This window comes from Phoenix dactylifera, chromosome 4, assembly GCF_009389715.1.
Source record: "Phoenix dactylifera cultivar Barhee BC4 chromosome 4, palm_55x_up_171113_PBpolish2nd_filt_p, whole genome shotgun sequence".
Taxonomy (NCBI): Eukaryota; Viridiplantae; Streptophyta; class Magnoliopsida; order Arecales; family Arecaceae; genus Phoenix; species Phoenix dactylifera.
The window spans coordinates 30,859,515-30,871,766 of record NC_052395.1 but is presented as its reverse complement, the minus strand read 5'-3'; the positions used below and the strand labels follow the sequence as shown (position 1 = coordinate 30,871,766).

The 12,252-nt window shown below is 43.2% G+C and overlaps 1 protein-coding gene across 1 annotated transcript; it reads right to left on the bottom strand.

The window, feature by feature from the left end:
- Positions 1-5,545: 5,545 nt before the first annotated feature.
- LOC103695527 (vicilin Jug r 6.0101) lies at positions 5,546-8,008 on the bottom strand. The gene is made up of 6 exons (XM_008776887.2): positions 7,349-8,008; positions 7,060-7,235; positions 6,879-6,959; positions 6,499-6,768; positions 6,061-6,406; positions 5,546-5,915 (listed from the first exon to the last, which is right to left on the bottom strand). Exons 1-6 carry the CDS (start codon positions 7,965-7,967, stop codon positions 5,713-5,715), a joined length of 1,695 nt encoding a protein of 564 aa, XP_008775109.2. The 5' UTR covers positions 7,968-8,008; the 3' UTR covers positions 5,546-5,712.
- Positions 8,009-12,252: the final 4,244 nt, after the last annotated feature.

The window sequence follows — 12,252 nt, the reverse complement described above, 5'->3', positions numbered from 1 at the left end:
AGAATTTGAGCCATGTATCATTGGTGATTAATTTCTAAATGCTCCTGATCAAAGGATCATCACGAGGACGGTGATCGATCCGATCAGTGCACAGATCACTCTCCTTCTGGATGGACGAGACTTGAGTCCACAGTGTAGGGACACTGAAGTGATAGTGCAGGTGCTTGTTAGAGAACAAGGGTACTGAGCGTGACCAAGACAAGAAGTCACTTGGATGTCTATCCACTCGTCAGTGACTTACTTGATGTTGCAGTAGTGTGACTGGTCCTTTGACCTACGGTGCTTCGGCTACTCACAGTGAGGTTATTGTAGTTTGACTGCACACATACATGGTCTCTAGCCATATGGGTCCATGCAGTGTAGATTGGCTGCAGTAGGTTCACTGTAGGAGTAGGGTATGCACCTATAAGGAATCTATCGACCTTGATAGAAGAGGAGTGATCCTATGTGATTTGTTAGACTGAGTTCTAAGACCTTGGCCAGGGCAGTAATATAAAGTGAAAAAAGAGTTTTCCATTATCGAACTCAAGTCGAATAAATCTTGACATATGACAGACGATGGGGTTTGACGAGTTGTCCATGACCTCCGTCCTGTAGGGATCCACGATAGTAGGACTGTATCACATGTTAACTGCACCTAAAGGTTCATCATTCCATTCTACTGGGTAGCCACTACATGCTGCTAGGTGTCACTGGTGGATGGTGGGACTCATAGGGATTATCTTGATGATCGATAAACCCTAATGAGTTGAGTTGGAATCGTTCCAACCCATTGAAAGGAGTTTTCAATGATATAGTGATAGAGATCACAATATATCTCACTACCAGTCAGAATAGAACCTATGGGGTCACACACACTAGAAGTATTGACCGATCCGATGGTTGAAATCGTGATTAGGAATCACAAGAAATCAATTTGATTGATAAGAAGTTGAAGAAGTAAAAGGAATTAATTAATTGGACTTGAAACAAGAATCCTACTTCGGGTAGGATACCTAGAGTTCTAATTGGATTAGGACTGGCATTCCTACTTGGAATAGGATTCCTCAATCCTAATGAGATTAGGAGTTTTGAATTAAAATTGGATTCCTACTTGGAGTAGGATTCCTAGAAATCCTAATTGGATTAGGACTTCGGATTCAAATAGAGTCCTAATTGGATTAGGACTAAAATTAAAACAAATCCTAATTGGATTAGGATTCCTTAAGTCTAAATTAATTATTAATCTAATGAATCAACATGACTCCTAATTGGATTAGGATTGAAGAGTTCAATTGAGTCATGGTTCATTCAAGTCCTAATTGGATCAGGACTAGCATAGATTGAACCCAATTTGGCCAATCCTAATTAGATTAGGATTAAACCATGAGAGAGGCACCTAATCCTCTTTGGAAGAGGATTAGGTTAACCAAGTAAGAGGGGCATCAGCCCCTCTCATCTTGGATGGTGCGGATTGAAGAAGAGAGGAGCTAGGGCCGGCGCCCCCTTCTTTCTTTGGAAAGTTATCTAGGGCTCCAACTTTGGAGGAGCCCTTGATAGCTATAAGAAGCACCATGAGGCCGGCGCCCTAAGCATTGGAGCCCTCTTCCCTTGTGCCGTGGCCACCCTCTTCCTCCCTCTTAGTTGCAGCCGCAAGCAAGAAAGAAGGAACCTCCAAGTGTTGGCGGCCTCCTCCTCTTCCTTTTCTTCATCCAGCGCAAGCAACAGAAAGAAGGCTGTGCAGGGGTTCATCTACTTCCTCTTCTTCATCCTTCTTCTTCCTCCTCTCAAGCACTTTCAAGAGTTGAAAGAAAGAGAAGAGATCAGCCATCAAAGGAGTCTTTGCAAGGGAGCTAGCACCCCGGGAAGACAAGAAAGCTTTGATCGGTTCTCTACTTCGTGTGGATACCCGTAGAGGCCGGACGTTTGAACGGCTTCAAGCGAACCCTCTTCCTAAAACCACGAATTCAGATTCGCGGTGATCATCTACCCGCGCAAGGTGAAGATTTGATCTTCCTAGTAGTTTTAAAAGTTTTAATTCTTACCTAATTACGAAAGGTCTCGAAACAACGTTCATGCGATGAACGTCGAACTCGCGCATGCCGATTCCGCTGCCATCTGAAAAATTTTTGAAATATCAGCGGCATGGGCGGGTTCCCAACAGGAACATGCCTAGACTTTTCTTAACAATATTTTTAATAAAACACATGAAATTCTCAATTAAATTGTTAAGACAAATGGAATTATACTCTAGTGTGTTGTATTCATCAAAATCCATTAGGGGGTCAACAAACAAAAATAAAGAAACTTTGATTATTGAACTATCTATTATATTTCTTCACAAGAAAAATAGAATTGGTGAGAACTAACCATAAATAGTAGCAAAAACAAGACCACCAGTAACAACATAGAGCATCATTTAATTGTAAGGCATCAAAGTTTTTGAATCAGTCATGGGCAATTCATGAGTAAATCATAAAATCTATGATAATGGCAAATAATTAAATATTCTTGTTACTTTATTACCAAGGATAATCTGGAGGATCAAATTCCACTAACCAAATAATAATGAACAGCTACACTAACGCACTGCACCACAGTTTGAAATTTGAGTATGCAAAAATTTAAAAAAAAACACTGTGTTTTTCATTATATTTGGTTGTGAAAATAATAAAGGTCTAACTGCTAAAACTCTCAAATAAGGCATAACATAGAAGTACAGGGTTTGCATGTTACACACCTTTTAACCTGATATGATATCCTTCACACCTATAGAGCCTTGCTAACGAGCCTCGACGCATTTTTGAAGAGGCTTACCTCTAGATGCAAAGCGAAGTATGGCCTTATATGGCTTCTTAAACAATGAAATCTATGACACTTACTATTCAAAGTCATAGGAAAACTTAAAACATTAGCACAGAGCTACTACATCAAACTCTTTTAAGACCTCTATATATCATAGAAGCTGTCTTCTGCAGATTCCAAAAAGAACTAAGAACATAAGAAAAAATAGCAAACTGCTTCATGAATTTGGCATGTGCTCGGCTACCTAGCCCAATTCAGCACAAGCATGCACAACTAAAATGAATCAAATAAAAGGAAAAAAAAAGAGATGGTGAATTATGGCCAATTACTGTCGAGTTGATTGATTAAAAAAAAAATTGTCATCAATTTAGCACAATTTTAGATAATTGCATTATGTATAGTAATTGTCAGAACATTGAAGCTTAGGAGGAGGAAATTTACCATGCATCTTTAGTGAAGGTCCTTCAAGTACTATCTATATCGGAATATAAAAACATCAACAGATTCCCCCTCCCTATATAAAAATGTTTAAATATGTATCCTGAGGCTTCTTGAGGCCACACATATGCCGGAAAGCACCTATATTGTCTTCATATGCTTTGCACGTTACAATAAGTTCATGGATTCAACATTACAATAAGGAAATGCACCTGGACTTGTCCTGATTCAGTATTAAAATTTATTTCTGAGTGAATTCAATATTAAAATCTAAGAACATTGGCTACGCATGTAACTTGTAGGAGTAATCACTGTTTATTTCAATTTCTTTTTGCATTATATAACCTAGATACTCTTTCTTCTTTCTTTTCTTGTTCTTCTAGGAAAATCCACACTCATCAAAGGAAGGAATGAAAGGTCCTTGGAGGCTCAACCCCTCGAGTAAAGAAATTTGCACCATGTACAAATAATTAGGGCCTTTAAGGAAAAGTTACTTTATGTTAACCTAGAAGCAGTACACTGTACACACAGGCCTTCCACGACAAGTTCTACTGGTCACTTTCCAAGACTTTATAGGGGGTACTGGTTGATCCAAATAACATAGGCTAGCGTTAGCTACAAGGAACGATCGGGACTTCGGGCCGGTCGGTCGACGCCGGAGAGGAGGGAGGAGGAGAAGATCCTCCGGTGGAGGCGAAGCTCGATCAAGGCTTATACCAAAGAAGAGGAGAAGGAGCGTGTTGAGGAAGGAGGAGAAGGAGGAGAACAAGCGAGACGGAGGAAGAGGATGGAGTAGGAGAAACTACCTCGGGCGGAGCGCGTTGGGGTCGGTCGGTCGACGCTGGAGAGGAGGTAGGCCTTCTGGAACGTGGCCGTTGGCGTCAAGGAAGTCCCATTCGTGGCTTTCAGCCGCCGGAGAGGAGGGAGATGGGGGCAGCGCCGGAGACGAAGGCAAGGGCAGCGCCGGAGAGGAAAATAAGGGGTATCGGGAGTAGCTAGGGCAAGTATGCGGGTTGGGGTCGGGCGCTGGGTTTTAAGGGGGCCTTGGCGACGCTTATAAGCGTCGTTTTAGCATCAAGTCTACGACGACGCGTTTAAGCGTCGTCCACTGCTTCAAATTACCCACGCTCACCAAGAGCGTCGGGAAAGCTTAGCGCGGGAGCAGAAAATGCCGACGCTTTCCCCTAGCGTCGGCATTTAAGTGTCGGCTTTTCACACTTTTACTGTAGTGTGCTTCAGTTCTGGTACAAGAGTGGTACAGCACAAAAAAAGAATTAGCCGGCGTCGGATCCATGATACAAGGTACATTCTCTTATCTATAACTTGTGACTTTGCATGGTTATTAGATCATCGATCCTGTGCATGCGAGTGATTATCACTACTAATAGCAATTTTATCCTGATCTTTTTGTCAGTTTATTGGAAATCATTGGTCAAACATTTTAATTGTTTTTTCACACCAATCTCATCGTTTCATATCTCATAGTTCAACCTCTCCCAAAAAAGGAAAAATCTTCATAGGAAAAAAAAAGGCTGACATGCAAGGTCTTTTGAAATTTAACTTATCTTCATTACGAGCATAAATATCGAAGCCGATTTCAAACTACACAAAAGAAACAAAATTTCAACCACTAACCTTTCTTTTATAACATAAATTGTGGATAATAGATGAAAAATTATGGAGCAGAAGGATATCCATGTCGTACTCTGCAATATAATTCCAGAGCAAAAACTACGGCAGACTTTACAAGACTGGAAAGAGGAAAAGAAGATGGAGAAATAAATGAAACATAAAGAGTTAACATGACACACACGAAAAAGTTGATTTTCCATGGTAGCATAGCCAATGCTTTTGCAATGCTTTAAAAAGCGCGATGCTTTTTTGTATGGATAAATGCCTTAAAAAACCTCAGCAATACCTAATTTTTCTGTCATTGCCATTACCTGATTATCCGCCAAAAGAAATGGCTGACTGAGGTCAAAGAGCTACATGACCGATAGAGTGGAAAGCATTAGAAAGGACCATCTTCCCGTGGTTTACAAAGCCTCTAGATAACCAAAAAAGCTTCACATGTGAAGTCTCAAGGTGGGTGCAATTGAGGCCCCATCTTTTCCAATGCATTAGTTGCATGGCTCTGTCCCATCAAAGCTTCGATTCGGAGAGCTGAGGCCTCTTGCCCCAAAAGGAGTTTCTACAGCCTATGGGAAGTAATTGTTATTAGTTGACCGTCGATTATTTGCATGCGCTTGTGCTCCTTGGAACATCAAATGCATGACGAATTGCTGGTACCAAATAGAAGTGGTTCCTAAGTTGAACGCCAAAATAAATGCTAAAAGGGAAGTCTTTTATTCCAGGGCACCTTAAATGTGCTTATTCCGCAGGATTTGCATCACTCCTACTACTACTACTACTCTTAAAACTCTCATACATATATATTCCCTCACTCCGGTCTCTGGTCTCCACAACTCTTAACTTTCCCTTTGTTCCATCTCAGAAGCCGGCAAATTCCAGGATAGATTCCAGTGGACCATCGCGACCTTCCCCTCTCTCGCTCTCCCGCTCGCGTTCCTGTGGGCCCGCCATGAAAACCTCCTCCCTTGGGGCATTCAAGACCTCGTCCACCTCCCTCGCCGGCTGATCGAAGGCCAGCTCCTTGGTCATCCTATCCATCTGCTTCAATATGTTGTTGCTCCCTGCAATCCACCATAAGAAATCATATAGAAGGCTAATTGCATGTTTGCTCAAATAAACAAGAAAAACACTTAATTACAAGTTGTAATGGGCTAGCAACCAGCCATTTCAGTAGTTTTAGTTAAACTAAAAGTCTATGGAAGATGCCTGCAAGCCAGGTCCTCTGGTTGTTCATGGCGTTGATTTCGAAGCACAGGACCTCAAGACTCTCGTTGCGCGAAGAGACGGCGACGGATGGGTGGCCCGCAGGAACGATGTAGGTCGTGCCACGTGAAACCTCGGATTCGACTCTTTGGTAGCGCTGACCTCGCTGTTGTTGCTCCTCTTCCTCCTTGCCTTCCTGCTGACCTCGTCCTTCCTCTCCCTCCCGGCCTCGTCCTTCCTCCTGTTGTCTAGAAACGTGTGGGCACACTATCTGAACCTGGCCGTTGCCTCCTACCACAATGGAAATCGTGGTTGCCTCCGTGTTATAGTTAGGTGACATCATGGATCCCTGCCAAACAGACACCATTTAAATTTTATCCTGAAAACCTCATAAGAACAAGAGATGGTGAGAAGAGGGAGGTAGAAGGAAAGCCTAAGTACTTTGTTGATCCTAGCGAGGGCGACTTGGATGTTGAGGTCCCTGAGCTCCGGGTAGTCGTCGCGATCGGCCTCCCTTAGCTCTCCATGGCGGTTTGAGTGGGAAGGGCGCTTGTCGAGCAGATTGAACGGCCTCCTCGATTCACCGAAGGGCCAAGGCAGACCCTCGGAGCCAGCGCGGCGGCTCAGCTCCCTGATCTGCTCCTGGCTTGCCTCTATCATGGCTCCCTTCTTCTGCCTTCCGAAGAGCCTCTCCAGCTTGTCTACTCCTGTCTGATACATGGACCGAGAATGATTCACTCAGACGTTAAGAACATGGATAATTAAGCAGACGACTACATGTATAAGAACAGAATGAGAGAAAGGGAAACATTCTATTATACATTAAAGGCAGCTCTTAAGACTGGCTTGCTGAAGCTCCGGTAAAATGACTCGGGGTTTCGTCCACCGGCACCAACGAACGCCTGCACGGTCACAAAGGTCGATGGTCGGTAACAATAGAGAAATGAGTAAATTAGAAGACAAATGACTAAGAGGTGTGAGCTATAGGTGTATGCGAGGGACCTCAAGCATGCCAGGAGTCGCGACGGTTTGGAAGAGCATGACTATAACGAGCTTCTCGTTCCTGTCTTTGTTCACGAAAGACACGATTGTTCCTGCACGCACCCTTATGATATGTCCCCGGCGAAGCTCTTGCGTCTCCTTATTATCTTGACACTGGCGAGTTATAAGTCCATTTCCTACAGATCATCACATATAAATACATATAAGTAGCCTATTTCGAGTAGTGGGAGGAGAAAAAATAAAACAATAAACTTAAATAGATACAAGAGCGAATGCTAGACTGCTATACCCCTGGCTACGAAGAGAAGGGCCTCTGCGTCCCAGTGGCTGGGGAGAACAAAGGTGTTTGGATTGGCTTCGAGGATGGCAACACGATAGTTGGCGACCCCGAGCAAAAGCTTGGATCTCTCCAAGAAGTTTCTGAGGACCCTAACATTGCCGTGCTCGGTCCGGACCCGATGCAGGAAGCTCTCCTCCTCGAAGAAGTAAGGATCGCTCCCTCTCCTCTTCTCCCCCTTTTCTTCCTCCCTCTTTTCTTCCTCCTTGCTTTCTCCACGACGCTCCTTACACTCCTCCTCGCACCGCTTCTCGCACTCTCTCTGCTCCCTCCCCTCTGCTTGCTCCCGGCACTCCCTCCGACATTCCTCTAGCCGCTTCTCGGGATCCTCTCCTTTATGTCCTTCTTTGCCTCTCTCGTCGCCTTGCCCCCTCTTCTCTTCTTGCTCCTCGCACTGGCGCACGCACTGTCTCTCTTGTTGCTCACCTTGCCGACTCTCCCGGCACTCCTGCTTGCACCGCTCAATCTGCCGCTTGGGATCCTCGGTAGTGGAGAGAGCCAAGGTGGCAGAGACGAGAAGGATGGAAAGAACAAGAAGAAAAGGAATGAAAGCTCTTGGTTTGGTCGTCATGGCTGGCTATTCCTAGTTACTCACTCAGAGAGGGGAAAGCGTAATTGGGACGATGAGGAGTGGTGGAGCTGGGGGTCTCCATTTATAGAGAGAAAAGGTGGTGGGTCTTGAGGGAGTGGAGTAACGTGGCAGCTGGGCCACGCCTGCATGGCTACGTGGATGCAGGATCCGGTGATGGACAAAACCGATCGCCACGTCCGGACGTTTGATCACGAGCTCATCGACGATTTGCCAAGCGAAGTCGGAGCTGGAGGCTTGTACGCGTGGAGCTCTCTTCTCCGACGAGCGGTACGCGTGTAGCTCTTAGTGCCTCGTTTCGCCGAGTCCAGCAAAAGGACCCTACACGTGTGACGTTGCATGGCGTCCTACGCCTACACGCGTGTGAACTTTTGCCTCTAGCTTGTCGCACGTACGTTGTAGCACTATCTAGTTACCGCATCCCGCCAAGGTAGGAAACTGATAGCAGGACAGGTGAAAGGACGTCGGACGCAACGTTTCAGCCTGCATGGTTGCCGCGTAGCCACCTTTTCTCTCTCTACAATGGATGGATGCGGCGAACCAACATCTCAGCTCCTTTCCATTAACTACCCACTGTATGTACACCGTTTAAAAAATTCAAACGACGGAACCACGCACCCTCTAACTTATCCTCTCTTCCGTCACTCCCTTCTCGATCTCCACCACGGCACCACCATTGTCCTTTCTCATGAGAAAAAAGAGACCCAGCTAATTGTCACTCTTATACCTAAGCATCAGGATGCGGCCGAGCCGAGCTACTTTAGGCCGATTAATCTGTATACAATTTTATATAAAGTTGTGGAAAGAATACTAATGGTTCGTATGAAGCCCTTCCTTTCTGACATTATCTGTTCGGAGCAGTATGCTTTTGTGAATGGTAGGAATATTTCCGATAACGTCATGGTGGCCCAAGAGATGATGTGGGATCTTCGACGGGCCTCGAAGCGACATTGCACTACAAAAAAATACATTTTCAGCGACCACTTTCGGCGACTAAATGAATAGTGGTCGCTACAAATAAGGCTATTTGTGACCAACATCCTTATTAGTTGCTGAATGATTGTCCTACACCGACTAAATGCATATTTGGTCGCGGAATCAAAACCAAGTTGGCGGGGTGGAGGTAAAACGTTTGGCGACTAAAGTTTGGTCGCTAAAAATAAGGCTATCTGCGACCAACATTCTTGTTAGTTACTGAATAATTGTCCTACACCGACTAAATGCATATTTAGTCGTGGAAAAGCAATACCAAGTTGGCACAAGTCCAATATTTCGCGCGGGCTGGAGGTAAAACTTTTGGCGACTAAATTTTGGTCCTTAAAGGTTCACCTCCAACGACTAAAAAAAATTTAGTCCAGGAAACTTTTTACGAATGGCACCTTTTTCCGATGAAAAAATTGGACAGAAAGTTTGAGTTTTTAAGTGACAAAACTTTTGGTAGTGAAAGGTTTCCGTAAAACCGAACGATGTTGTACCCTCTGTAAGATGCTAATTTCTAAGTTCAAAAAAAAAACTGCTTATTTTCAAACGGTGCCGTTTAACACCTTAATTCACTTAGGGGAGGAATGGAAGAACTTTGATGAAGACATCCTTAGTTTTCCAAGGATCCGCGGAATGTGAGGTTAGGGCTAGCCACCAATGGTTTCAATCCTTTTGGAAATATAAGCACATCGTATAGTATGTGGCCCGTTATCGTGATGCCTTATAATCTTCCACCTTGGAAGTGTATGAAAGAGCAATTTTGTATGCTGTCATTGCTTATTCCCCGAAAAACGGCTCCCAGTAAAAAAATAGATGTTTACTTGAGGCCATTAATTGATGAGTTGAAAGAGCTTTGGAAGGATGGCGTGCAAACTTATGATGCGTGCTGCTCTCATGTGGACTATTAATGACTTTCCTGCATATGGTAACATATCTGGATGGCCAATAAAAGGTTATTTGGCTTGTCCTATTTGTAACGAAGATGCTTCATCAGAACATTTGAGGAGTAAGATTGGCTATATGGGTGCGAGGCATTTCTTGCCTGAGAACCACATATGGCGAAAGAGAAAGCTCTTTAATGGTAAAAGTGAGGACATGTCAAGGCCACGAGAGTTCACGGGAGAAGAGATCTTGGAACAATTTAATTCAGGGACATACAAGCCATTGGGCAAGCATCCAAGCATTAATAAGAAAAGAAAAAGGGGCGAAGATGATCACTATCAGAAAACAAGCGTATAGTGACGGAAAACTAGTGACGGCCCGTTATCAGTCACTATTTGTGATGGATTAGTGACAGACAGAAATTTGGTCACCATGGTGTGAACTTAGTGACAGATTAGTGACAGACTGGTCACAGAATACGCTAGTAGGGTGGACGCTAAAACTTAGTGACTACCGTAGTGACGGGATATCTGTCACAAAATTGGTAACCAAAATTGCAACCAGACAGTGACAAATTCAGCCGTCACAAAAATTGTAACATAAGTGTTTATAAATTTTTAAAAGATTATTTTTGGCAGTGACGGGTTATTGATAAAAATTTCCGTCACCAAATTTAATTTTTAATTCCAAAAATATTATTTTTGAGTAATTATAAATTAAAAAAAAGGTAAAAAGAGGGAAATTCAAAATGAAACTAAGTATGCCCGCCGTCCCGCCCAAATCCCAATCGCTCTCTAGAAAACCCAAATCCCTTCTTCTCATTCTCAAATCCCATGGCACCGGCCACAAACGATGACCTATTTGCACCCCTAGTGATTAATGGCAGTAAATTGTTTGGAATGCTCCGCCTAAGACTGAAAACGGGTTGGATTTTATCCGACCGTATCCATTTCCGTATTTGATTTGGATTGGATTCAGATACTGTTTTCTTCATTCGATCGGATCCGGATATGGATCTGGATAGTTAGTTCAAAAATATTCCGGATATTAATAATATCTGGATAGTTTTAGGGTGCCCCATCGTTGCGCAGCAACGAAGTTCAATCTCTGTTTTTGAGACAAGCTTAGTCGTGTATGTTGCATAAATCATTCGAGTTATATCGATCTTCCACGCCACGTTGCAGGAGGAACTTCTTATTTGCATGAAATGGATGCCCTGTAGAATTATTTATTCTACTATTTCTACAATTAAATTGAACGCCCCCAGAATATTTGGCTTCAGTTCACTTGGACCAAATTACACCCACTTGGAACCGGGGTCCCAGTTTCCGAAAAAAAAATGCGGGATGGGCTTGCATCGTCCAAAATTTCGAAAAGATCGAGCGGGGGACACCTTGAGTCCCGCTTTTTCTTGTATTCCATTCTGACCTCCCTTCTCCTCCTCTTGACCTCTTTCGCCGTCGCCGCTGGCCTTCCCTCATCCCCCACCCAAAAACAAAAAAAAATAAAAATTAAACGATCCGAGATATGAGCATCCAAAATCTCCTCAGATTTTTGAAGCCCTTCATCAAGCCCGTCCACATTAAAAAATATTCCAGCAAACGTGTAGATTTCTTCTTCTTCTACTTCTTTTTCAGAAACACCCCATTTTTCATTCATTCTCCCTTCACATATCGTTTGTTTCGCCTCAGATTTTTTGTAGTTTCCTTCCTTGTATCGTATTGTATGATTTTATTTTATTTTTATTGGTAGGTCGGGATAGATGCTTATTCATGGCTTCACAAAGGAGGTGAGCTTTTTATTTTTATTTTTTTTATTTTTAGAAAATGAATTTAGATAAAAGTCAGAATTTTGATCAATTAGCATATGTTTTGGGTAGCTTATTCATGCAGCATGGAGCTTTGCCTCAACTCACGGACCGTTGCTGCAAAGCGCCATTTAAAGTATTTTATGCACCACATCAATCTGCTTCGGCATTATAGTGTCATACCGGTAGTTGTATTTGATGGCTGCAGCATCCCCTGCAAGTCTGCGACGGAGCATGAGCGCCACAGGTAAGTCGCACCGTTTCTAATTTCCTTTCCGTAATCCCGCTTTGTTTGTTTCTTGACTAGCAATATGATTTTTTTTCTGCAAAGAATGTTGCTCGAAAATGGGGCTGTTGATTATTCTTAATTTAGGGTTCGTTGCTTAGTAGACTTATTACTCGTTGCCTTTCCTGGTTTCAGGTTAAAATTCCACACTTGTTGAATGATTTGTTTTTTTAACCAAAAAAAAAAATGATTTGTTTTTTTTTTCAAAGCTAATATTTTAAATTCCTTGTATATTGATGATGGCGTTTCGTCATGTTTAAACAACTGGGAGATGTTCTGTGAGGAGAATGGGAAGGGAAAATATCAGAGAA

What these genes read in the sequence shown, in the direction of transcription:
- LOC103695527 (XM_008776887.2), bottom strand. Translation starts at nt 7,967, where the DNA reads ATGACGACCAAACCAAGAGCTTTCATTCCTTTTCTTCTTGTTCTTTCC. An exon ending in CCTTCTCTTCGTAGCCAGGG is followed by an intron (nt 7,236 to 7,348) that starts GTATAGCAGTCT and finishes GATGATCTGTAG; the next exon opens with GAAATGGACTTATAACTCGC. An exon ending in TCTTAAGAGCTGCCTTTAAT is followed by an intron (nt 6,769 to 6,878) that starts GTATAATAGAAT and finishes TCCATGTATCAG; the next exon opens with ACAGGAGTAGACAAGCTGGA.